Source organism: Physcomitrium patens, chromosome 4 (assembly GCF_059467195.1).
Source record: "Physcomitrium patens ecotype Gransden chromosome 4, ASM5946719v1, whole genome shotgun sequence".
In the NCBI taxonomy this organism is placed as follows: Eukaryota; Viridiplantae; Streptophyta; class Bryopsida; order Funariales; family Funariaceae; genus Physcomitrium; species Physcomitrium patens.
Genome location: NC_143413.1, coordinates 11,156,451 through 11,183,961, shown reverse-complemented (window position 1 = coordinate 11,183,961; position 27,511 = coordinate 11,156,451). Strand labels below are relative to the sequence as shown.

Sequence of the window (27,511 nt, the reverse complement as noted above, 5' to 3'; positions counted from 1 at the left end):
CGTTACCATGTGTACTGTGACAAGCATCAACATAAAAAAGAATTATGGAAGGTTTGCTTCACGCTTCTTTACACTGAAAAGGGAAAAAATTGAGTATGACAGCCAACACCCTGGTAAAACCTGCCGAAGCAAGTAGGCATTTACAACCTTTCGAGACTATACTGCCAGAAATATAGGGTATGTACTACCAGAAAACAAAATATGTACAACCAATGAGACAGTTATGTAAATCCACTGTAACTGAAGATTGATGACACAGCTGACGATAACTCCTGAAGCAGGCGGTGAGGACCAGATGCGTCATCAAATGTCTAGACTTTGACAATTAAACGTCACACCTGCGTCTGAAGCCTTTGCTGAGTATACCATTGATACGAAGCAAAAAAATGGCTTCTCTAATCAGCTATAATTAGCAACGATAGCGCTATTTGAGAATTTATAAATGTGCTATATGATAAAAATTGTCTATTTCTTTTACAAGGAGACTCTAGTTTTTCTTCTCCCACACGCAATAATCCTTTCCCACTGCCCCGATTTTATAATCCCCAGAGTTTGGAGTCAGATGGCCCATGTCATACCGAGGACCAATCTTGAGTATGACACAGTCATCGATCTTCGCAACGTACAAATCGTTCTCAGCAGTCACGATGTGGACTTTGCTCCTTGCATTAATGTCGTTCCGCTTGCGCAACTCGATCAACCTTGTAATTTCGTCCTTCAAACCCCAGTCGTAAAAATGATCGTAGAACTGATCAAGAAAAATGAACACAGTGTTATTTCAGCAGGCCAAAACATGATCTATGTAACCAATGTGACGGTGGAAACAAGGCACAACTCACTGAAAAGCGAAGTCGAAAACTCACAATGCAGGGGTTGCCAGAATGGGTAAGTATGTAAGCGTAGCCTTGCATGATATGTTCACTCGGGAAAGGCCAGTGGTTCTGTGTGGATCCAGTATCGTGGTTATCAAGAAATGTCACTGCCTTTTCGGGCCAATACCCAATCATCCCCGGTGGTTTGCTATTCCGATCTCGCAGTCGCCATAACTGACCTTTAACAGCCTCTTGCAAAATGCCCTTTGTGGTGAAATCGAATGCAGTAGACCTATTGTGAGTTGAATGAACCCAGTCAACCAATTGCTGCCTATGACCATCTTGGTTATAATCCAAACCACCATATCCATAACACATGTTGGTCCACAACTCCCCAACTGCGAACCCTGGTTCAGTCTTCTCAATATATTTACCAACGAAGTATCCTCCATAACCCTTTGCGAAGTCGAATCTCCACCCATCAAACCCAATTTTGTATTTCATCCAGTTCATCCAGTTGATAATGTCGCTTTGAACTCGTTCATTAGTGTGGTCAATGTCAGGTGCAGCCTCGAAGTCAGCACCGGTGTCTGGAGCACCTGCCAGCACATTCATGTTACAGATTTTTTTTATTAATGTGATACGTCACAGAACCACAATGCTTAAGGTACAGCAGACTATGTTTCATGGAATTTTTATTCCATACACGAACAGTGCTTACCGGTTCCATTTCCGTATGGGTAATCATCTCCAACTACAGCCCAAGGACCCCAGTCGAGAGCATCATCAGGAGTGCCTCCTTCAAAAATGACCCATTCCCCTCTCTCGTCTTGAGCATCACCGCATCTATGGTTCACAACAATGTCAGCAATGCACCGCACTCCTGCTTTGTGAAATTTGTTAATCGTTTCAAAGAGCTTCTCCTCATTCCCGTACTTGGATGCGCTCAAATCGTATAGCCTACCTGGCATATATCCTGCAAAACGGCGTATCCATAAAGTCCTATCAGTAAATGCATCATAAAAGTGGACTCCTGAGGTCTTCATACTTAAGAGGGAAAACCTCATGCATAGGAACACCTGAAACCCATTAGTCCTCATCTAGTTCTGAATGAAAATTCAGAGTATTTCGTCTTACTTCGAACAATTCATAATTTTAACTTTTCGAGGAAAATGATTTACGTGCACAGTCTGGAAATTTACACACCTTGAGGAGCCACAGAATGGCTGGGGGGAGGAAACCAAACATCAGTAATGCCTGCTGCAGCCAATTCTTCCGCTCTGTTACCGATGATATCGTACCAGCTGGGGCTCTTCCATGATTCCCAGTTAAATCCCTAGCCAACCATGACAATCATTTACTGCCCGCGTTCAAAAGTTAAATGACGCAATATAGAAACGAGACACGCACGAGTCCCAAGTTATGAAGACTGTCACCACGGTCACTTCTCGCGAATAAAAAAAAGAGTTCAAACTAAGTCATGTCAACGCCTAATAGCATAGCACACGAGGTTTACAGGAAACACAAAATGCCTTTTCAGTGGCCTTTCCCGTCCAGTGTGTTTCAACAAAAGCTACAATGCATACTTTAGGTTCGAAGAGTTTGAAAGTTTGATACTGGCTACAGTGGTAAAAGGTAGCTTTAACCGCAAAGCTATCAAACTAGAAAAAAATTGTTTCGGAAATCAATATTCAAAACATATGTTTAATATTTAAATTGAACCATATCCCTTTACAATTCGCTCCACTTTATCTTGTTCATCAGGACTCCACTCAATTGGTGGCAAGACTATTTAGTACGTACAAAAGAAACAGCAAGAACACGAAGCAAACATGAGGAACCCATTTAAGCTCATGGTGAGACTTAGAACCTGAAACATGACAATTCGAAGCGGATCTGCCTTGATGTTGCCACCGCGAGGCAAGTGAAAGCTGCGCTTTCGCGACAGTTTTCGCGTAAGTGCGCGATTTGTAACCTCTTTCACAGACTCTACTGTTCCTTCTGCAGCCTCTTTCATAATTTCCTTGGAAACTTCGGAAGCCTTCTTCAAATTTTCCGTTGCTTCATTGGCAGCTTTGGAGACATCCAAAGCAGATTTGATTGTGGTTCTTTTTGTAGCAGGCCTAGGCACAGAACTGGTGCTTCGCAGCCGTTTAGAGGAATAGAAAGTAGAAGAGACAGAGGAGAAAGATGGAGCCATACATGCTCTCATCGCCTTCTTATTTGTTACTGGAGCATGCGATGAACTCAGACTGCTCTCCCTCAGCACGTTCACCTGAGCTGCTTGAGCGACCATGGAGGCCATGGTGACTTGCGACCTCCAAAGAATATCAACTGCAAGAAGTGAAAACGAAACATGCTTAAAACTAAGGAACATTGAAGGAGTTACAACTCCAGACAAGCATGTCACAATTGACATATCCAGTACTACACCAAAAAAACTGCCCTATCAAGTAACACTGTCTTCACTGCATGGAAATTCTAGATTAGAACAAACTTAAAAACTCATACGCGGAAAACCGCGTTAGATGAAATATTCCTCCAGCATCTAGCACACAACGGTGGCTGTGCAACCTCACCCTTTTCACAACCACGCAAGTAATATACTAATAAATGAAATGAACCTATGACTTAGTGGCGCCTTGAAGCGTTTCGAGAATTGAGCAGCCACTATCTTTGTATGAATCCAACAGAACAATTCAAACCGAACAGGGCTGATAATCAGCCATCACATCGGGCACGTAACGACGCAAAGTACTGTGATAAACTAAGGCGCATTTGAAACCCCACTAATTTTGCGCTTGAATACGCTCGAGATGCAAAACCGCACTAAAAACCATCCATCAAGCTCGATCGCGTGAACCACAGAACGAAACCCTGCACGAAAATGTGCCAACAACTAAAATGCTCGAACCTCCTTCCGTACTTTCACAGTCACGCAGCACACCAGCTCACAAATAAATCAGCACTACTCTTCACCGTGCACTTGTGCTACAAATCCTCAAATTGCCTCCAAGGCGGCCATCGAAATGTCAATTTGGTTCTCGTCCCGTCACCGATTTAAACAATAAAAAAATAAGAAAAAATCCTTTGAATCCCTCTTCATCAGCCCAAGAGTTATCTCAAATTCTGCGGAAACTAGACCCACACAGATTCAATCGATGCTAAAGCCGATCCAAGTCTCGAGTCTTGAAAGACTTGATTTCTCAGCAATTAGTAATAGCATGCAGCCGTGACCTGGATCTGTGTGCAGAACACATGAAGGCCGCAAAGATAGACATGCGTAGAGGTAAAATCCAAACAACGCAGTCCAAATTATCGATCGCGTACCGGTGGCGTGCACTAATTAATTTCGCGAGGTGGAGACACGTGGTGAGAGCTATCGAAGGAAACTATTCTTCACGGCGGCTGACGGTCAGATGACAGTCATGGTTTAAAATTATGTCGCAGAATAGATTAGTTTGATCCAGAGAGACAATAGCCCGTGTAGAGATCATGGACGCACTGCTGAGTTGAATTCATCGACTTCTCCGAAGTAGCCTCACTGGAAAATTGGACTCGTCGTGAACGGCATGCTTGAGTTTTCTTGGGTTTTAAAGACACTGTTCTGCGCTTCACCAATTCCATCTGATCACCGAGTGCTGGGCGGTAAATGTTATACGGACTGCGCAGAAGTGTGCATGTCAGAGTAAAATTGTTTTGCGCTTGACCTTTGATCGATGCAGAGTCTGAGAAGAGGCGAGATTCCTCGACGCTCCGGGACTACACGACATGCGCATGTGCGGCTGCTCGGATCCCTGGACGATCTTTCACTGCTAGTTCATTGCGGAACACCAAAGAGGATTCCCAACAAGAGAGGTACAAGTGTTGGGGTGTAAGGCGTCAGGGAAAATTGAGAATTTTCAACAAACTGTTCACTGAGAGGGAACCGGAGTTTGGGTTCGACATCCTTACGTGGCATTGTCGTTTCCACACAAAGTAGGCCCCGGCACCACAATGTGCGGCACTGCTTGCAAAGAGAATAGCTCAACTCCTTCATTCAGAGTACGAGAATTTGTTGACTGTGTTCGCGAAACTTCAAACTTACCGATGCTAAAAGTCTACATTCAGAATTCAAGCTCATGCATCGCGCGATACCCCCCATGTTCGCCTGCGAACTCACTCGATACGTGGAAATCATGTTGGGCAAAATTCCAAAACGGTGAAGATAAGTCGTCGGATAATAGTCCACAGGTCAAGAAAATTCACTTTCTGTATGCAAAAACTCCATAGTTCCAATTCATAACACACAACTCCCAGCACCGTTTCCGTGTCGACAACCACAGGTCATTTCCTATGTCGCGGCAAGGGAACAGTTAACAAATACTGACTAAGAATACTTCAACATCCAACCCCGACGACAATCCACAGGTTTCGGCTAAATGACAAAGTTCCCCTCAAGACTCATTTCCATAGAGTAGTGAATGATTTCAGTAAGACAGACGAAGACTGAGAATGCTAAAGAGTTTGCGAGTGAAGCCAAAAAAAGACAAGTCAACCCCGAGAGGTCAAATACAGTAAGCATTTTTACCAATCTGATGTTTGAACGGACGTCAAAGAGAAATACATATCACGAAAGACAATATGTAGGGCTATAACTAGAAGCTCATGTCTTCAACATCAACCTTCTCACCAGATCATCTGTTGAAACTGAATGAGGTAAGCGATCCAGGCTATTTCGTGTTCCAATACATGTTTCAAAATTAGGTGTGCATATCTTCAGCTTCAAATGTGGGAAAGAAAGTCCACGTGCCGCACGAGTACCATGGTTGATAGCCATTTATGTTCGTGAGTTTACTCCTGATGTACTGTGAGCCAATATTGCTAACACTACCATTCGATGTTCTTTGTTGAGTATGTCGAACGTCGAGGTAGCACTGACCTGAAATACTGCACACAGGATTAGAGGCCTTTGGAAAATCCCAAACTGTACCAGAGTGGCTCACATTTTGCAAAACAGCTAGCGAATAGGTAATAACAGTCGGGTGGTTCAAAGATTGTGAACGACAGCTCAAGGGTGAAGAGAAGACCATTTGTCGCTTCTACTTCGGAACACAGATCAAAATGCAAAAAATTTGAAATGCAATGAAATGTTCATGCAAAACAAACAATCTAGTGTTCGACACTTGCTGCTTAAATAAATTTAACTTGCATCACTTATTTAAACCAAGCAATAACGACTGCAGATACTATAAAAACGTAACCTCCCTTCCAGAGATTCAGAGCCGAGTACTGACGGCATTCACAACATCCAGCTGACTGCCATTTGAAGGTGGGTTCTCATCTTTGCCAAGAGAAACTCCAAATTCTGCAAACGGATGCTGGGACAATCAAAGTACCAGGTCAGGAAATAGTTATTGGTATTCTATAATCTAACCAACAGTTGCAAATGCTCTTGCAAACACAACAACAGTTTAGTATAAATATCTTGAGAAACCGCAGAAGTTAAAACAGGGTCATAATACTTAAACTCAACAGAAAACGAGTTTACTATCAATGAGAACTAACATGGGGCAGAGGATCACATGGCAAACTTTCATAGCAGTGAGGACATGCACTGAACAGACATAAAAGTAGGAAACCAAGGAGACACAGAGAAGTGAAACTGGAGAAGTTTCTTGCAAATTCAAGCCCTACTCTCAGCACCTCCTGAAAGTTCATCATAATCACGTTAGTCTTAACTGACCGAAATGTCACATAACATGACATGTGAAAACTTGAATTGATGTGAAATATCTTTTGTTGTATTGACAAACGATGGTGCAAGTAAGCAGCTCATGCAAGTGACTAATTCAACAAACACTCTAGATAAATATGTATAAGAATACCCAATTCTCTAGTTTAATCAGATAGTTATTCTTGTCAAAAGAGTTGCAATAGCATTCAACAAAGTATACAAGATAGTAGAATGTCAATGTGTTTGTTGATTTTTTTTATTTTTTTGTTTGTTTGTTTGTGTGATCTTTTATGACATTGACATCAAATCTTTATGATTTGCTTGCGTGCATTTGCAAACATCCAAACAAATGGCCATATTGCAAAGTGGATGTTTAATGGATATCTAAGTTCATATAAAAGTTGCTATTGATCCAACAACATTGCTTAAGTTCTATTGATGATAGGATTTTATGTTGAGATATTCATTTATTTTTATAATAATAAGTAAATAATTACTAATACTTTACTAAACTAAAATATGTGATGGATTATATATTTAGTAATAAAATATATTCTTTTATATATACATTTTAGTATATATTTAATATAATAATATATTTTTTTAATATTTGGATTATAATGTTGTAATAAAAAAGAAATTGATATGAAAATATTATATTATTGATATATATACATATATATATATATATATATATATATACAAAAAAATTAATTTTAAAAAAATCTAAAAAAACTCTAAATAATTTTTTTATAATTTGTTTTATATCTATCATAAGATGTGCTATGTAGCAATTTTTTGTAAAAATAACATAGAAAAAATAATAATATATTTGTAATATTTATTTTTAAAATCTTTTAGTTAATATAAATATTTTATAATACTTTTTATTTGCTATTATGTATGGAAGCAAGATTATAAATATTCTTGTAATATTAATATTTTTAATATATATCAATTTTGATGTCAATAATATAAATTCAAACACAAATTTACAAGAAAAAAAGTATTAGTTATTACTAATAACCAAGAAAATAAATAAAGAAGAGATATAGCTATCAAATAGCAAAAATCTAAAATAAATACTAGCAAATAGAAAGTAATTAATGACACTTGAAACAAATATACATCACAAGAAAGGCATTAACTAGACTAATGATGGTCTTAATCTTCTATCTTTTTATATTAAAGAGGTCTTATCAAAGCATCCTAAGGACCATCATACTTATAGTCTAAGTATCTATAATTCACATCTAAGTTGTGAATTATCTTTATAGCAACTATTTTTAAATTAAAATAAAAATAAAAACTTAATATCTAATATTTAATATGTATCTAAAAAGCCTCTTCAATGTTTTATAAAGAAGATTTTACTTATCTAATATGTTTCTATTTATCTAAATAATAAAGGCATCTTTAACATGACACTTCTTTTAAAAGATGACTTCCACAAAAAATACTTAAATTATTTGATGATTTCATAAAATCAAAGATTTATCAAATTAAGTTTGTAATTTTTTCTTTTTATTCTTTTTTTCTTTTTAGTGTGTATTCTATGTAAAGGTGATTGATAAGTTCTTTAAGTCATTAAAAATAATCTATAAAATTATCTATAAACTGGCCATTTATAAGTCATTATCAATGACTTATAAACTTCTATAAGTCATTAATAATAATCTATAAACTGAATACTTAGATGACCAGTAAAATAAGAAGAGCATCTAAGTATTCAGTTTTTGTTGAAGTCTTCATAATTACCTTAAGATGATACATTTTAAATGTTATCATGTATAGTATGTACTTCCAAGAGTATGTCTAAGCATTAAGAGTTTCTTCTAAGGTCATGGTACTATTTGAAAAATATTTTTCCATGTACTTAAAGAATAATAAGTTATTCTAAAGAAACATTATTTCATATCTAATATTATCAAGGGTAAAACTACTTAAGTATTGTATTTAGAAATTTTAAAAATAATAAATCTTTAAAAAAGTGTATTAGATGTTAATTCTTAATTTTATAAAGAAATCTTTAAGAAAAGTTGATTAAATTTAATTTACCTAGTTTTATACCATCTATTTATCAATATTTATTCTTTAGTTTTTATAGATATTTTTGATAAAAGAAATAAAATAAATTCGGATAAATTATAAAATTTTAAAATAGCTTACATGTGCATTCACTAATATTATATCCATGCAAGTATACAAGATGTTTTAGATTTTTTTATATATTTTCTTGAATCTAGGAGTTATTTTGATGTTAATTCTTAATTGTTTCATATTCTAATAGGAGATGTTGGTAATAACGTGCTTCTAAAAAAACTTATTCTTCTCATTTTAGAGTTTATGATTATTATTATATAATTTGATTATTTACTTGCCAAACTATTTTTCTTAGAATTTTCTGCTTCAAAAAAGTTAAAATTACTGAATTTTAGAAAATATTTATTGAAAATAAAATATAATAATTGATAAGAAGAAGAGATTATTATATTATTAAAGAAATCTAATTTTCTTGATTATAATTAATAGATATTATAAATATTGTTATAATAATTCTTTTATATATTTTATATGTCTATCAATTTAAAGATTAAGATCTAAAGTCAATTTAAAACATATTTTTTTTCTTATATAATCTACCATCACAAACATAGAATTGTATAAAATAAAATTTTAAAGATCTAAAATAAGATCAATTAAAATAGATTATCATAATTGTTTTAGAAGATTTAGATGTTGGAGAATCCTATAAGATTTGTGACATAGAGACTTAGCCTTAGAACAAATGTTACAAAAGAAATATATATATATATATATATATATATATATATTTTATTTATTTATTTATTTATTTATTTCTATTTATAATTTTTTATATTTAAAGCCATCAAAAATCTATTGAACTAAGCTCCAAAATTTAGTTATATCTAAGTTAGTTCATCCTTAAATTACATATCATTGTGCTAGATCTTTTAGAATATTTAAATATTTTTGATAGAAATAATGTCGTTAATATGGAATTTAATTAAATTATACTAAAAGTTGATTTAAATACATATATCAAGAAAATTTATTCATTTACTTGAAAAATCATCATCATAAAAAATAACACCACTTGGAACTATTGACTTTATGATTTAAAAATACAATTTCTTTTATTTAATAATATTTTTTTTCTTCATTATATGCCACATCTCTCTATATTTGCACATGATAATAATATTTAAATAATACATGTAATAAAATTTATTACTTATCAAAATAATGTAATTTTAAATATAAATTATATGAAAGACATGCTCAAACAAGCATGGTGACAATTTAGGACTTTATGCTGATATAAAATATTCAAGATTTATTGTGATTAGTATGAATTATGATTAAATTAATCATGATTGTAGATGATGATGCCATTTCAAATTATATCTACAATGGCAAGAAATTTATCTATTGTAAATGCTATAATAAAATTAGATATTGAGAAAAAAAATATATACTTAAAAATAGAATAAAGAATATTATTAAATTTATTTACAACATGAAAACATGTAATGCAAAATCTTGTATATTTATTTTTATTTAAAAAATTAAAAACTTTTTATGACATAAAATAGAAATTTAGATAAAAAATATTTTTAAACCTTAAAATATTACTTTTACATCTTTAGTATAATAATTGGAGAATTTGTAAGTCTAAAAAAATATGATATTATATTTATAATAGTTGTATTTAATTTAAAATATAATATTCTATTTATATTTTTTTAAAACATGTATTAAAATGTATCTTTCTTATATATCTATTCTAATATAGATCTTAGATAAACTTACTTAGTTAAGAAGTAATGATAGTAGAAGCAAATAATAATTAATTACAATGGTCAATAAATTGAGATTGCAATAATCTAGATATTTATTAAAATCTATTAATTTTTTTCATAATAAACATTAAGAGATCTATAAGAAATTTTGAATGTTAAATAAATATATATATATATATATATACATATAAGATTTCAGTCAATGCATTTGCTGGAAATAACCAATTTATTTAGTTATAATTTGTAAATTGGTCTAAATGGTAGTTGAATCCCTTCTTAAAGGTTAATTATATAATTCTAAAGTTGATATTTTTGCAATATATTGGAATATTTTTTCTCAGATAGATCCTTATATTCCTCATATTACTCCAAGATTCTACTAAAACTTCTACTTAAATAATGACTTAGTATTGTGTAAATGTCAAATAAATCACCTTTTTCTTATAGCTTGTATAAATATCCTTGTTCCAATAAATAGAAGATTGATTTTTTTAAGTGAAGGTAAAAAAAAAAATTAATGCTTTTTTAAATAAAGAAAGAAAAAAATTAATACTATAATATATCCTATCTATTTTAGGATAACTTCAATAAACTTTAATAATATGATTGATTGGAGATTTTATAAGATTAAAAATAATTCCAAACTTTTATGATATTACACAATTACTTCCACAATTAGGCTTTTAAGGAAGATACCTTTGGTAGTAAAGATTATCTATCTATGACTTTTATATACAAATGTTTAATTTTTTACATCAAAGATATTATAAAATATTTAGCAAATTGATTTTTTTTAAAAAAACAAGCAAAGATATTTGAATCTAATAAAACATAAATAAAGGTAATAGGATTTCTAGGTTTTAAACAAACTTATACCAAAAAACAAGAGGACAATATATAAGATAATACAAAGCTTTCACAAGATAATGTTGTACAAAAATCCAACCACATAGTTTCTAATATAGTTGGACACTCATTTTTCAACACATTTTCTTTTAAAATTATATTCCTTATTCAGTGGTTTTGCTTCTACTTGAAATAATATTGAACAATATGTTTTGGTTCCTCACAATATAAATGCAATTTTTCTTATCAAGGTTGATTTCTATTTTTATTTTATTTTATACTATTGCAAGAAGTTTGAATCATATAATATTAATTTGCACATCTTCTACATCTAATTTCAATAGCCACATTGTGTATCTAGAAGAACCAAAAGATTTGATTTGCAACTAAGAAACCATCTTAATATCTCTTAGAAAAAAAAATATATATATATATATATATATTTGCTATTTATTTATTTATTTATTATTTTTATTTCTTTCTTTTTATTTATTTAATATATTTATATTTATTCTTATTTTTTCTATTTAGGTAAGTAATACAAAGATTTGTTAAACTTGATTCAAGGCTCTTTGATTTTTGTATGTTTAGTAATAATGATTATATTTATTTATTAAGTTAAAAAAATAAATTAAATATGCTTTTTTATTTTAGTTTTCATAAATGTATTCATTTATTACAAATTTGTGTAGATTCGTGCTTTTGACAATGTCTATATTTCATATTTTTTTATTATTTTATTTTAAAATAATATATTACCTTTGTTTAAGATTTATTAATTTAATATTCTAAATTATAACTAAGATAATGATTTTCTAAATTACACTATTTTACATCAACAATATATATATATATATATATATATATATATATATAAGTAAAATATTTATATTTAGTTGTCATGCATTGACTTTCTACAATAGTAATTGATCAACATGTGCATTATGTAAGTCAATACGTCTAATATATATATATATATATAAATAATTAAATGCATTTCACAATGTGTTGTAACATTGTTTTTATTTAATTAAAGTTTTATGGTTATTTGAAATTTTGTATATTATTTTGCAAATAAACTCCAAATAACAGAAAAATATTACCAAGAAAAGAAAAGAAAAAGTAAAGAAAAAAAAAAAAAGTCCTCTTGTTACATACACTAAAATTTAGATAATATTTTTGTGAATAAACTTCAATGAGAATAAAAACATTTCTAGTGTCAGAAAAAATTAGGGGAGGTTTTGTGATGTATGAACATTGATAATTTCTTTCGAAAACAATTGAAACTTAACAAGGTCGCACCTCACTTCAAGGCGAACCATTCAACAACATATGCATTGCACCAGTACAGTTAAATATGATTGAAGCCTGGTAAAAACTAACCGCCATTACTGCATGATGCCAGTGCAGGTCCACGTAGAATCTAGCAAGACACACCACATGTGGGCAATTTTGGCCTAATGGTGCACTTTTACAAAATTGTTCATTGACTATACTCTCATTTCTTGATAAACACACCTGAGAGCATGATTCAATTCGTGTCATATCCTAGCCATAGAGAAGAGAACATGGCAGTAGAAGATGAAAGTAAAAAAACTGCATTGAATTGAGCGGAACAATAGGACCTTTGCAGTTAAAATTGATACACCCATCAGTGCTACAGGCTGAAACAGGAGAAATTCAGGCACTTCGTCCATACCAGTGGTTTGAAGGAAAAGCTTCGGTCAAAGTTTGATGTGATGCCGCTCACTTGTGATACAATTGCATCATAGCTGACTGGACTACTAGTGTGAATGTACAATTCCAGTGAAGTCAAGGTTGGCTTCAGCAGTGTACGTAGAATGGCTGTGCAAGCATCCAAATTTCCAGGAATCATATGAAGAATGAGGCGTTTGAAAGAAGGCCAATTCTTCACTGCTAACATCGTCTCCAGGTTTACTTCCATTGAATGCCAGAGCCCAGGCCCAATATTCAGAACCCCAAGTCTTTCGCACAAAAGAAGCTGTTTGAAGTTCGGAAGGAATAATGGAACGCCCGGTAAAACACCCAACCACTTTCCGTCTCCGCCTAGTGTCATGCATGGTATATCTAAGAATAATTTGTTGAGGCTGGGATTCATTGCGACAAGCTTCGTAAGTGTATCAAAACTAGAGGCTCCATACAACAGTTCCTGCAAATCGCGAAGATCGTCAAATTCAATCACTGCATTTTCTCCAACCTCAAGGTTGAATGCCAGAAATTGTAACGTAGTCGCACTGATGGTTAACTTCTCTGGACACAGCATCTTTAGCTGCAACTTTGAAAGACTCGGCAGATTCATGCTTATGTCCTTGGCCACAGTTGAAAGACCCAGGCACAAAACCTTCAGAGAAGGTATGTCTAGAGTGCCTTCAACCACTCCAAATACTCCTGATAGAGCCAAGATGACTAGATTCCTCATACGGGCATTGATGAGTTGTAAAGTATCGCCAGTAACCTTCACACATCGCAATGTGATGCTTGTCAACGCAGGCATATCTTCAAGACCACTCGAATCGATGAACATATTCCGCAAATCCAAGGTCTTCAACTTTTTGCCTGCCAGCGAAAAAGGCAGTAGACGACGTTAGAAAACTTGCAAGAGAATATACTTAAGATGTTTGGTAAAACATTCATCGTGCTGATCAACATGAACTTTCTGACTTTGTAATAACAAATGTTCACCACACCAATACTACAGGAAAATAAATTAAAAAACAGTTGATTCGACAAGCGTTATTTATGAGAAAATGTATCCTTATTCAAGGCATCAGGCACAAGCGACAAACAAGTAGAAGTAATACTGCTGAGCTATTGAGACATAAAGTCAAACTTCAGCACTTGAAGCCCCGATGTTCAAACTCACAGTTCTTAGACAGTATTTCAAGGATGCTTGATCTGCGCATGATGGCCTGCTGTCCATAATCCACAATACACAAGTGCTGTAAAGTGTCTTTGACATTAGGCACCCATCTTGTTAAATGCATGGGGTCACTCAGCCAAAAGTCTGTTCTTCTCCTCTCCGCCTCAGAAACATATTTCGACTGCAGCTTTCCTTCAATCTCTAGCCTTAGTTGCACCAGCTTCTGTTTTTCCAGAAACCTTTCGACTACATTCCTAAAAATAAAGACAGGCCTTTCATCATCAGATGATGAGCCCTCTTCGTCACTGCTAAAAGACTGTGTGGTTTCAGCAACTGCTGTACTAGATTCTCCTTTGGAAATGGAATGGGAGTCCCCTTCGATGCGATCGACAGAGGGCTTCCTCTCAAGGTGTTGTATTTGAGTACCTCCGGTTGTTGATGTACTGGGTTCGTGTTTACCGCCAGAATCCAAGCCCTCTACGTCGCTGTTGATGGCCTGTGTCACAACTTGCTTTCCTCGGGAGGCCTGAGCTCTTGCAGATGGACTGGATTGACTAATTTTCGGAGACGAAAGCCTAAGTCCATATCTTATACTCTCATGATACTTATCTAAACAGATGAATCGAACGGACCGAATCCGTTTACTGGCTTCGTTGAAGCATTTGCAAACACATCTAGCGGTCGCTATGTACTTCGCGTTCTCCAATTTGTTAAATATCTCATCAATTATTGATTCAGGAAATTCATGCAGCTTGGGTGTATTATCTGTAACACTGACCTGCATCTAAATTACGAAAACAGTCAAAAATCAACCCCACTTCTAGTGATGTATCTACAAAAAGAATTATTCGAAAACACTGTACGTTCAAAAACTAACATCACTGTGGATCAGGTTGTTAAAATTTAATTACGATGAGGAACTTTCACTAGTGGTGGTTAGGAACACAAGAGAAGATTCAGATCCAAGTCATCTTTCCTAATTGAAATGCATGAAGAGTGTTTTCAGTTCAGAACGTCGATGCCATAACAGGGCGTGCTCGGCCTGACTGAGAATCTCAACAAGACTTCACAAAACACTTTCACAAATTCGCTAATCAAGAAACTCATAGCAAGGTGCATCATCGGGAGGGAAATCATTGCGCACATTAGGGGAGAACGGGATTGTCGTTGGATTTGCTACACCAAGCTGTAGACTCTAGGGCCAGCAAGCCTAGGGGTGAATAAAATTGCTCGTAGCGCGACTTTACATCACGCACACGAGGAATGGTAAATCAATCATCAACCCGAACCCAATTGACATACCTTGTGTTCACTGCAAGTACGCATGACCTTAGGAATACCATCCCGACTTGAAATTTCGGCCACGAAAACGAATTAAGGTTCCACGGAAGCGCTCCTGCCCACTAATTCAGTTACGTCAATCAACCACGCCTGCCAAGCACGCCACACCGCACCCGCCTCTCGAATCACAAATGGAACGGAAAGCTCCTTCACAAATATAGTCACGCATCCTCACCCCCAGTCTGACACCCACATCCACAACTCCGCCAAAAACCCACAGCTGTAGAATTCAAAATTGCTCGATCAGTTAGGCCTGCCGAGACGCACGTTACCACCAAATCGCCACCACGGTTCAATCCACCAAACCTAGTCAGCAAATCACGGACATCCCACGACTCCAAGGACATAACCCACAGAGGATGCTCCACTCCTCCTCGTCTCCGCCGACAGCTCATGTAATAGTGGCAAGCACTGGCGCACTTTGCGGTCACCAGGTCGTCCACCTGCACCATGCGGTAGACAAACACGGTCGGACAGCTACGACAAAGCAGGATCCATCCAAACACCACAACATCACCCACCCACCCAGCCCTAAAATCGGTGACGGAAGCCGATAAGGGAGATTCTGGGGAGACTCTAAAACTCACTGGAGCGAACCCAGCAAGAAACAACTGCGGGACGCTGGTGAATTCGAGTGAGAGAGGTGAGTTCCGTGGCCAAATGGCAGTTGCGTTTTGCACCGCGCACGCTTTGATAACTCCAGAGTTTTTGCGGCTCCTGCCGGTTCAGAGTCAACGGTGTGGGCTGAGGATAGCTGGTGGCGACGTTGTTCCTGGATCACGACGTAGTCCGCCATGACATCAGCTGTCTTCGCTTCCAGCCAACCCGCGCTTCACCCACGCACGCTTGCTCCAATACCGCAGCAATTGGGATTTCGCAGCTTGGGGTGCGTGCCGCAGCAGCACATTCACGCAACGCAAGATCGCTATGAGCTCTGCCGCACCGTAGCCACCGTGCAAGTGGCGTCTGTTTCGGCGGCGGCGGCGGCCACGGCAGCGTCACAGTCGAGGGTTGGCCATGCTCGGCTGCAGCCCGTGCAAGTTGATTTGGTGCCTCGGTTCGGGACCGGACGGGCGGTCATAGAGCACGTGGTAACAGGGGTGATGTGGGTAAGATCACCAAAAAGTGCACCAACGCACGCCTACGGAATATGATGCATGTCTGCATAATGTGGTTGCCGATTTATATTTTTATATTTTTGAATGGACTTTCCTTTAAAGGAATGTGGATAATAATAAGCTGTTCGGTATACATACATACATACATATATATATATATATATATATTTATATATATGTGTGTGTGTGTGTGTGATGATAACAACAATGATGTCAAAGGGTATTACATAAAGAATACAATGGGAGAGATAAAAAGGTATTTTTCATGTTGGTTAAATCGTGTAAAAGAATTAAAAAATTAAAAGAGAGAGAAGAGAAGAAAAAATAAAAATAAAAATAAAAACGGATATGTTGCAAATACTTTGTTAAATGAAATGGTCATTGTAGAAATTAGCTCCAGAATACATCATTAAAGAAATTCACTCAACTATTTTTTTCTTTTTTTTAAATTAATCAAAAATTTATATAAATATAACTAAAATTCAAAGTTTAACATGTTTACTTTTTTATAGACAATTTATGTTTAGCAACTGCATCTACCACAACCAAAGGTACTATTATATTGTAAGGAGGTATAAACTATTTGATTGCAGAAGAGTAAGTCCTAAGCATTACACATTTGTTGAATATGACATTCTTTGTGTATTTTAGAAGTCTTAAAAATGTATGGTGTTTAAAAAAATCTCATCAAAAAAATTTGTAAGAACTAGATATACAAATAATATTTTTAAAATTTATATCTGATAAATAAGATTTTAGATTCCTCTTTCTTTTTTACATACAATCATATACATGGATGTATCTGTAAGTACTAAAAAAAATATAGAATTTAAATTATATTTCATGATTTTAATTACAAATGGATAATTAAACTATCAGTCTTAACTAGTTCTAGCAATAAAATAAAACGGTGAAATGAATAAATAGAAAGATAGCAATATTATGCCACACAATCATGTAAAGTGTTTATTTTTAATGCTCATTATCCTTTATTATAATAAATAAATGAATAAACTATATTTACATCATGTAATATTAATGTGTTAAGAGATTTTGAGTTTGGTAAAGTATTTAATATATTTGTGTTGGAAATTGGTAAACAAAAATGTTTATTTGATTGTTGCAAATTTTTCTTGAAAAAAAGCTCTATATGTACCTTTCTACATTCCTTTCTATAATAATTTCTACGTTAAAACTTTGAAAATATCAATATTCTGTCAAAACTATATATATAAATTTATAAATAAAGATTTTTGTACTGGATGTCAATCCTGTTCAAATTGATCAATCACATGTTTCCTCACTTTAAGATAGATGTCTTATGAAAATAATTTAAGAGTAAGAGTCCTTGCTCAATAGCACACATTTATCTATGTACACATATACACATATACATACCTACAGCTGTTGAAATGTTAAACATACAAAACCATTTTTTGACCTATCACTTGAATATATATATATGTATGTATATATACATATATGAAACAAAAAAATGATTCTGTGATATCCTTGTAATCTCAATCAAAACAGAAGATACCAATAATTTAAAAAAGGTGTAAAACATTCTCTCAAATAAATTTAAATAAGATTCCCTTTAGGCTGAATACTCAAAGAACATGCTAAACCTATAATGTTATTAGTCTTATACATTTATGGGTTTAACATGCTTGGACTTGAAGAATTTAAACATGCTGCTTTATTGAATATGAAGATGTTAAATTTAATCTATCATACCCAAAACTCTAACATATGTACTTCATATAATATTATAGCAATAAGAAAACATAATAGAGCAATAGAGCATTTACACCCTAAACTCGAAAACTAATAGTGCATCATTTTCTACAAAGTTATGTCACATCTAATAAATTCTATTTAGAATGTTTGTTTATGTACTTCATAATCAAGTCTCATTGTCCAACCCATATTTCATTGATTTACAACAAAGTATATTACATACATAAACTTTGCATATATCATAAGTTGTTTACATTTAAAACATAGTTGGATCAAATTTCAACAACAAATTTTGAATATATATATATATATATATATATATATATAGAGTTTGGGTAAAACACACAGAGACAAAGAAGTCTTTTGATTTGTTCTGAAGAAGGGAATGCAAAGAATGCATGAAACAAAGAAACTAGTGGACAAGAAAATATGAATAATTGAATAAGTAGCTCAATGTGCAAAACATTGCAATGCCCAAATGGCACAAGTTTCCACTACATTATATATGTGTGTGTATATGTACATATATATATATATATATATATATATAGTGAAAACTACCACTCCAAGGGTTATTGTTTGTATACAATCCAGATCAAATTTCAACAAAGGCTTTTCCATACATGTACACATGTATGTATGTTTATAAAAAAAATAAAGTATATTAAAATACAAACATGCACAACTCACTATTGAAGGAGTTATTATTTATAGAAAATCCTAAACTCACATGTGAAATGAGGGCACCTTTTTTCAATGGAAAGAGTTACTATATATAGACACTCCAAAAATCACATGTGAAATGAGGGCACCTATACTCAATGCGTGACAAACAGTGTGGGCAATACATTGACATCCATCCTCATCAATCTACGGGCAAGGAAATCATACTAACAGGTCCTGTGTGTTGTAAGCTTTGACCACCAACAAAAGGACCATTTACTGCTAATAGAATACAAAGCCAAGCCAATGAGGACCTAGAGCTGTTCTCGGCGGTGTGAAAGGTGCCATAAATGTCAGTCGGAAAGCAAGGTGTGAACATTACTCTGTTTTTAGCGGGAACGCCGCGTGAATCTGACGTGGCGTGTTCCGACTGATGTGACCCTTGCCGTGGGGGAAATTCTCTGTTCACACCGCGACACGATAAAGTGATCTTTTATTGGGGCGTGAATAGTTTTGTGGTTTCTTTGTGTCGTTCTTCGAGACTCTGTCGATTAGAAAATGGATGAATGTGGAAATTTCATTCATTCGCATCGCATTCAGCCGCATTTATTGATTCATATGTTTAGGCAGCATTCTTTTTCTTAGGAATGTAGACAAAATAAATCAAAGTGATTGAAATGTTTGTACATGGAAAAAATATTCATAAAAATATTCAAAAATATTTATATTTGCTTGCATGTGGTTCCTAAAGAACGAGTTTCAAAATGAACAGGAATTTATTGGTGTCTTGTTTATTTGATTCTCTGTAATAGAATTTTGTAAAATTGTGAATATTGTTTTACATTTTCATTGCATGTTCTCAAATTTAACAAATCAACTGAAAATAAAAATATATTAATGATTTTCTTCTAATTACATGATCTTTAATTGCAGAGAACATTGAATTATTTCATGCAGAATACTTGTCACTTTTCAATTATTAGTTTGGTATATGAATTTGTTTTAAATTCATTACATTAATTGAGCTTAACTCAATTAATTGAAATTGTAATTTTAAGTTGGACAAGTTAAACTTTTATTGTTGTGTAAATCAACATCAAGATTGCCACTCTTATTACCATGCACACCATCTCTTGTGCAATATTTGACATCTATTGTATGAAGCATCTTAAGAATTACATCTCTCTCTCTCTCTCTCTCTCTCTCTCTCTATATATATATATGTAAACATAAAGGGTACCATATTGTTGTTTTTATTATTAATACTATTATTGATCCACAAAAAAGAGCATTCACTAATATTGGGATTTAGTCATGTACAACACATCCCCATAAACACATGGAACATGTTAATTGCTGATTCTATTCAGTTTCTAGTACCAACATTTTGACTATCATGCTACAAAGCACCATGATTTCCAAGTAGGGCTTTTGAATAGGTTTGTGTTCTCCAAGGCACATAATCTTCATCATTTGTTAAGGTTTATTATAATTGATGAAAATTTACAGCCATTAGAAAAAAACATTATGTCAAATATCATTTGCAATTTCTCATCGTGGGCACAAGTGCGCAGTTGAGGCTAAACATAAACCCTAACCCTAGAGACTAAAGCCCTGAGTTCCTAACTCTGAACCTGCAGCTGTAGTTTCTAGCCCTTTACACATTGGTCTCTGTTTCGGAACGTAGTAACTTCAGTTGTGAAAAGTAAAACTAGGGTTTTTGATGGCGTTGAATCACTCAAAGCACTGAAATCTATGCAAAGAAGTGTGATTTAGAAGATGATCATCGCATGAGCATGAGAATCTAGTGCTTGTGAATTCTCATGCTCCACAGACCTAATGCTGTATGCAGTTGTGTGCAGACCTTGATCGACATTCACTTCGTCGTCGAACCATGCTTTCGGCATATTTTAGTTATCACATGCGGCCCACTTGCATTTCCAGAACCTGCTAAGTGCAAATCCTTGCGATGTTAGTACACGAAGCTAGTTACTCCTCAGTATTGCATACAATCGCTCTTCGCGACATGTGCTGTAGAATGTTAGTAGAATTTGGTGTGAAAGTAGAAGAGAGGATCATGTCTTTCAATCTAGGCCGCATCAGTATTTCAAAGTGTATGACAATTGATCCTCACACCGAAGACCAACTTTGAGATCCAAATTTCGAACTCACGATGCTAACAGCGAATCGGTGTCATGTTCTTATTCGTTTGAAAAGGTGTTCATGTAAAGCCCGATTGACAGGAAGGTTGTGTTTGCTTGTGTGTTGAATCTTTGCTACTTCGTGGACACTGCCAAGTTGCACTCCTTTCTTTTAGAAAAAAGCTTGACTGGGAAGTTGCTTTTGTGCATCGGGTCATCGATGTTGATGACCCGCAGTCTGGTTGCTGTATGTTCGTCGTTACTGACTGACGTTCCAAGTCCTACTCTGTCGGTGCAATTTTCAGAAGCAATATGACTTGCACCACAAGAGTCCGACCAATGACCAGGACTGCTTAAATCATTCATTGTACTCTAGCAATTACCTCTGCATTACGTTCTGCTCCTTTTCTCCACCAAGAATATGTCCCTTTCACCAATTCTACGTAAAGCTGGACGGTGGCACGAATTAGTTCATTATTATCCTTCCACAAGGGAGCACTGTATACTGCTGATAGTCTAACTTTGACTGGTTTGCTTTTGATAGAGAGTATCTGGGGATGAATACCAAAGAGGGCTAAGAAGTAAAAAATTCGGTAAGTAATTTGCATGGAATTACATCTTTTCGCTGCATTATCTGTCCATTGTACCGCACTGGTGTGAATGTTTTTTATCTATATTTGAAACACCTGAGAGTCAGTATCTCCTTGCTAAGTTTTTCCTTCACGAAGAATTGAATATTTCACAGCTGGGATATGAACCGCCAATCTATTGGTCCCAACCCGCCATGCCCTTAGGTAGCTTAAGGTCATTGCAGATCAGAAAGTGAACACTTCGAATCAGCTTTCAAAAGAATGTCGTGGAAAGTTTTCGATTTACTACATAGACTGACATGATGGAGTTTCGAAAAAAAGAGGCTGATCTTTTGAGTGTGCTGGTCAAAACTCATCCAGGAGTGGAGAAATAATGTCTCACTACATTGCTTCGCAGTCAACTCATTTTCAGAGGGAAGTCATGCAGCAGGTAACAATAATACTCGCGACAGTGCTTCTGACAAGAGCCCCGTTTGCTCTTGGGCATGTCAGTGCCATCGTCGAGAATGTCCAAAACTTCAATGGATTGTTCACAAACGTGTTCCAGTGCACCCCAAACGCTGCCATGCAAAAATTTCAAATGATAAAGATCTAGGGTTTGTTGCTGCTATTGATAAGATAATGGTGCCACTTGATCTGAGAACAGTTGATTGACCAACTTGCAAGGTATGAAACCTTTCAGTTCCGTTCTCAGTTTGGCTTTTCACGATTTCTTTGTGAAGGTGTTCTTTTCCACGGGCTTGAGAAATGTGATATATGCGTGCAACTGGTCAAGAGAGGCCAGTATGGGATTTGAGTACAGTAATTGAGTAATTGAAACATTGAGCACGAAATTTGTTCACTTAATCATTTCAATTTTCAAATGTGTATTCAGGTCAGCGATGGTAAGACTGCATTTCAAACTGGACTTTTTGAGTAATACTGTTTGTATATCGTAATTTTTAGAGTCAAGGATAACTGGCGGTTCGTGAAATAAGCTTTCCTGGCAGCGGTAGCAAAAACGGGGTGAGATCTGGAATATGGAAGGCGAGATGGATGCAGGTGTCTCGCAAACCAAGTCTCCGAAAATCTTCCCATATTGGTGCAGCTGCAACAATAAAAGCTGCAGCATGGGCCGGACAATGCTGAAATTCACCAACCTGAGCTTCAAGTTCGATTTCGTCAGTGTGTGGGTGTCGATAACCTTTGTGCTCGCAAGAGGTCGTTCGAACACAGCGTCGAGGATCCACAATAACTAGCCTCTGCTAACTAAAGCCTCAACTAGAGTTCATGACTGCCTTTAGTTGTGCCTTGAGATTCTATGTCACACATATGGTTCGACACATAGTCATGAACCCCAATTTGGACCCAACTACTCCACCAACGAACAAAATGGATTTGAGACTTGAACTTGAGTTGGGCTCTTATTGTCAAGCAAACTCATGAACCACTGACCTTCTCAATCAAGAGTACTTCTCAACTACGTCGACGCCACACAGGATCATTGTGGCAGCCACGGCGGACGTTTACACGCAAGTGAATCAGCTGGGTTTCGGTGCTCTTGCGGAGTGGGGGGTGAGCTGCACTCGCAACCCGGTGATGACGAGATCGGGAGCTGCGTCGTTGACTGGAGCGCTGTTTTCCCCCTCTGTGTTCTTAGCTCTAGGAATCCAATTGGCCCATGTCGTAGACTGTCTCGTAGTGTAGCTATAGTGTGGCATTTGTGGGTTGATAATTTGAAAAGGTTTTCAGGTTGGACAATGGAAAGTTGCATTAGGTGGTGCTGTTTGTCGATCGATCCAGCATGATGCGTCTATAAGAACTACTCTGGTCCTTTTGGAAGTACAACTTCACCAGCAGCTGCTGATTAGTTTGAATCGCTTGCGCAGCAGGATTGTCGATGCCAATTCCATTCACGACGCTTGATCTTCGGGTTTTACTCTGAGATCAATCTGTGACAGGCTGTTGATTGTGACCTTCCGGTCTAACTTCCTTGTCCTTGGCATCTGGAGAAAGCAGAACTACAATGTGAAATTTTGCAGAGCAGAATTTTTTCCCGGAGTAGTTTTGTCTTCGAATTCGGAGAATGATCAAGGTTCACAAGTGGGATAACGACTAGGATAGTCTCGCCCAGAATTGGAGGTAAGCTCATTTCCAATATCGTACGTTGAGGACGAGCCTCTTGAGAACACTCTGATTGTTTTCAGAGAAGTTTCTATGTAGAAAATCCTCCCGAGAGGCTCCAGTGGGGGTTACAAGTTCGGGGATTGGCTCCAGTCAGACAAGATCTGGACAGGGAGGTTGAGGATCGTTTCGTTGAAAGCCACGTGTGAGGTTCGATTGGAGTATTTCAACACCGGAGAGCTTTTCCCGGCCTCCCCAGTGATGCCGGGGAAGAGGGACGCGACAGTTGAGAATGTGGTTGATTTGTCGCGATATTTTGTGTGAAGGGTCGACGATGGGAGAGGGAAGCATGCGTTTTTGGGGTTGGGTTTCGAAGAGAGGAACGAGGTATTTGATTTCAATGTGGCATTATCTAATAACGAGTAGCATGTGAAGAGGGGGGCAGAGAAGTTCCTCCAATGACGATGCCCCCGCACAACCTTCAGTGGATTTGCGACTGAAGATGAGCATTTTTGTCTGAGCAAGTATCTTCATCTTGCTCCAGGCCTGAAGATTTTCTGCTTCAAGGAGCATGCATGAGAGAGATATTTGTCATGGTTTTCGACCGTTTTCGTTATGATGCAGGCGTTAAAATTCATGCCTGAAAGCGTGTCTGATACTTGTACATGTGATTGATATGCCCAATTACTTAAGAACAAGTTTCAGCACCTGCAGTCTGGGCCTGTGAATTCTTCAAGGGTGAAAATATTCATGAAATCGAATATCACTTCAGAGGTTATTACATCTATTACTGATGCCTCAGCAGTTAAGGGTGGTGTCAGAGTAATGTCTTCTTTCTTTCAGGAATTTTGGTACTTCTCTCTACAACGTCGCGTACATGTGATCGACAGCCCTGATCTCTAGCTCATCAACGAATTAGTTGATTATGAGCGCTTCGACTTCGAGCTCAAATGTGGTCTTCTTAGTACAGACTACTGGCGAATGAAATCTCTTGTACTCTTTAACACTCTTAACAACAGCACGAGGTCGTTTCATTTTAATTCGTGCCGAGGTTCATGTTTGTTGATTGCGTGTGCCGATTTTGCTCGACATGGTTTTATTCAGACTGACTTCTTCTAATTGTATGGAAGGGAGAAACGATTCGGATAAACGTGAAGACTTCGAAGCCAGGGTCTGGCACAGGCATGCTATCTTGTGCAACTGGAAGTCTTAATAAAACCTGCAGCACAGGCCGCAAAAAACCCTACTTGCACCGCCACCAGGTGGTGGGCGCATCTGTTCTCCACTACATCCACGCCAAATGACAACAAGACTACACGTTCTGGATCCTATCCTGTTTCCTCTGGGACGGCGTTTGCATTCAGTCTTGCAGCTGCTGATGGTTTGGATAAGTACTGGGATTTTGGAAGGTCCACTCTTGATCCGATCTCGAACTAATCCCAGGTAGAGGTATCCCTTACGAATTCTTTGTGTCATCATGTACCTCACTTTAAGTTTTTATCCTTTTACTTCTAAAATGCGCTGTTTTGATCCTGCTTAAACAGACATGTGGAGCTTTTCGTGATACTGCAATCTATGAATGAGTTGATCACGTGGGCACAATGTAATTCCATACTGTTTCATTCTCTAAACCAGTTCTACACTGGCTGCTGTTTCCACCCTTGGTTTCACGTCATACTTTTTTCAATTATACTAGCTAGTACAATGGCGATGCACTCCCATAGTCTCCATTCTATTCTGCAACATTCTGCTCTGGTGAACGTCCTTCGATGCAGTATCTCGTCTTTCTTGCGTAGTTTTAACCTAAAGCATTACTTCACTACTACCTAATAATGACACTGGCATTCTTTTGCTGTGGAAAATGGTTGGTATCGATATAGGACTTGCCAACGACAACAAGGTCAGGAGGAAGCAGAAATGACAGTTCTGTCGGGAATTGGTTTGCATTTTAATTTTGTGGCATGTGCTGGTCATTGCAGCAATCAATTTATATGCACTCTTGCATCTACTGTAGTCATCTTCGAAAATAGTTGTGCAGATGAAATCAATGGTTGTGTGTTGAGAACAAATGGATTTCTCCGCATGCTTTTCCTCCTTAACCAATGTCTTCATAATATTTGAATGTTGCAAAGGGTCAATTGATGCTACACTAAATGGAAAACACACATGTTTCAATGGCAAGTATCAATTATTTAACCACTCAAACAGTTCTACATTTGGACTATCAAACCGCCAACTAAAATTGTTTAAGAGTGGGTCACTTGTTATGGTTTTCACTTGTGTTCAAATATATTGCAGATCAATACTTTCCTCAATCGTTACTTCCCATGTTACCATATCGATTTAAATTGTAAAATATTAACGTTATATGTTAACAATAAAACATGGTTTATTTGATGACAACAAGCATCATTGTTTATCATATTTGAAGTTTGCACAGTATAAATACAGAAAAAAGAACAAAATTATTCAACTGATTTAAAACCTAGATGCATGTGGAAGAGGCACAGCTTAATGTTCAGTACTTTAAAATTAGCAGTCAATTGCAATGAGTATCAAAAATAGAAAACGACTATTCAGTATAGTGAGATAAATTGAGTTACTTTACGTACATGAAATTAATGTAATAAAAACAAATTAATGTAGTTATGCTAAAACATAAAGCTTGTAAACCATATAATTTTGAAAACAGTCAATTAGATTTAAGATAAAAGCTACTTTTCATATACTTATTCATCTCTTTCTCTCTACATACACATGATTTTATTCTTGCCTGAGTATTCTAAAACTCGCAATCCATGGCAATCCTGTCTAAAACATGAAAGTAATAACATCTATAATATTTAAAATATTTAAAAATAATGAAATGATATTAATTCTTTATAAAACTGTTTTTGTATCATATAGAAAAATTACTTTTCAATTAACTTTTTAAACTAATAAAATATAATACTTCAAATAATAGTTTATATTATTATTAATAACAACTTCAAAAATCAACACACTGTCATAAGATTTCCTTGCTATAATTGTAAAAGAAACCACATAAGATTAAATTTATTAATTTTTTTAATGATATATTTAAGCAACTTAATACTATAGTTTTTTTTTTATTTTTTTTATTTTTTTATTATTTACTTGTAAAAGCTTTGAAAATAATGTGTAAAAAGTATCCTGAGGAGTTTTTAGGCATTATTTAGATACTTTTAAAACACCTTAAAATGTTCATTTAAGTCATGAGAACATGTTTTGGAGGTTTAGAAGAAGGATGTATTAAAAAATATGTTACGTGAAAATAACATCATAACCTTAATATAGTAAATTAGTGAATAGTCAGAAAAATTAGGCCATAATGTATTTGTCTTGTTATATTACTTTCGACACAACTTTTGAATAATCTATCTCTAATATAAAACCAACTATGTAGAGTTTAAATATATTTTTCAGTATATATATATATATATATATATATATATATGGGTATGTAGAGAGAGAGAGAAAGAGAGAGAGAGAGAGAGAGAAAAACGATATCAAATTTTAAAGATTTAGAATACAAGTCTGAAAATTTGGTATTAATTTTGTCTCTTCAATTTCTTATATAATTTGTAAGAAGAAAAATATATAAAGAAGAAATAAAAAAATAAAAAAATCTTCTAAAATTATTTGTTTAAAAAATAAACATATACATCTTGTAGAAGATACATTGGAAAGTTTTTGGGAGAGTAGATAGAATAAA

The 27,511-nt window shown here is 35.4% G+C and overlaps 2 protein-coding genes and 1 pseudogene across 13 annotated transcripts; 1 reads left to right on the top strand and 2 right to left on the bottom strand.

Moving 5' to 3' along the window:
• Positions 1-42: 42 nt before the first annotated feature.
• On the bottom strand, positions 43-4,588 carry LOC112280869 (alpha-amylase type B isozyme). Of its 9 annotated transcripts, none has more exons than XM_024516773.3 (6): positions 4,318-4,588; positions 2,683-3,146; positions 2,019-2,148; positions 1,534-1,788; positions 864-1,411; positions 43-748 (listed from the first exon to the last, which is right to left on the bottom strand). In XM_024516773.3, the coding sequence occupies exons 2-6, from the start codon at positions 3,115-3,117 to the stop codon at positions 488-490; spliced, it is 1,629 nt and encodes a 542-aa protein (XP_024372541.1). In that variant the 5' UTR covers positions 3,118-3,146; positions 4,318-4,588; the 3' UTR covers positions 43-487. The 9 variants fall into 9 exon arrangements, with proteins under 9 accessions (XP_024372541.1, XP_024372542.1, XP_024372538.1 ...); XM_024516774.3 differs by lacking the exon at positions 4,318-4,588 and adding an exon at positions 4,143-4,274; XM_024516770.3 differs by lacking the exon at positions 4,318-4,588 and adding an exon at positions 4,050-4,137.
• Positions 4,589-12,478: 7,890 nt separating this feature from the next.
• LOC112281524 (uncharacterized) lies at positions 12,479-15,877 on the bottom strand. Of its 3 annotated transcripts, none has more exons than XM_090249729.1 (4): positions 15,382-15,877; positions 14,083-14,863; positions 12,898-13,775; positions 12,479-12,621 (listed from the first exon to the last, which is right to left on the bottom strand). In XM_090249729.1, exons 1-4 carry the CDS (start codon positions 15,403-15,405, stop codon positions 12,577-12,579), a joined length of 1,728 nt encoding a protein of 575 aa, XP_090105855.1. In that variant the 5' UTR covers positions 15,406-15,877; the 3' UTR covers positions 12,479-12,576. The 3 variants fall into 3 exon arrangements, with proteins under 3 accessions (XP_090105855.1, XP_024373911.1, XP_073389833.1); XM_024518143.3 differs by having other exon boundaries at positions 14,083-14,857; XM_073533732.2 differs by having other exon boundaries at positions 12,479-13,775.
• A 337-nt stretch (positions 15,878-16,214) lies between these two features.
• LOC112281570 (uncharacterized) lies at positions 16,215-25,874 on the top strand (annotated as a pseudogene). Its single transcript, XR_016502764.1, has 11 exons — positions 16,215-16,529; positions 19,335-19,426; positions 22,033-22,159; positions 22,395-22,473; positions 22,714-22,872; positions 23,165-23,349; positions 23,613-23,633; positions 23,776-24,289; positions 24,400-24,436; positions 24,889-25,218; positions 25,320-25,874. The product of XR_016502764.1 is annotated as an uncharacterized LOC112281570 (transcript).
• Positions 25,875-27,511: the final 1,637 nt, after the last annotated feature.

Coding starts and splice junctions, on each gene's coding strand:
- LOC112281524 (XM_090249729.1), bottom strand. CDS start 15,405: ATGCGTACTTGCAGTGAACACAAG. Junction 14,864..15,381: donor GTACTTGCAGTGAACACAAG/GTATGTCAATTG, acceptor TTCGTAATTTAG/ATGCAGGTCAGTGTTACAGA. Junction 12,622..12,897: donor GCTTTTCCTTCAAACCACTG/GTATGGACGAAG, acceptor GTGTCTTGCTAG/ATTCTACGTGGACCTGCACT.
- LOC112280869 (XM_024516765.3), bottom strand. CDS start 3,231: ATGTCAATTGTGACATGCTTGTCTGGAGTTGTAACTCCTTCAATGTTC. Junction 1,412..1,533: donor CCCATACGGAAATGGAACCG/GTAAGCACTGTT, acceptor ATGTGCTGGCAG/GTGCTCCAGACACCGGTGCT. Junction 749..863: donor ATTCTGGCAACCCCTGCATT/GTGAGTTTTCGA, acceptor TTTCTTGATCAG/TTCTACGATCATTTTTACGA.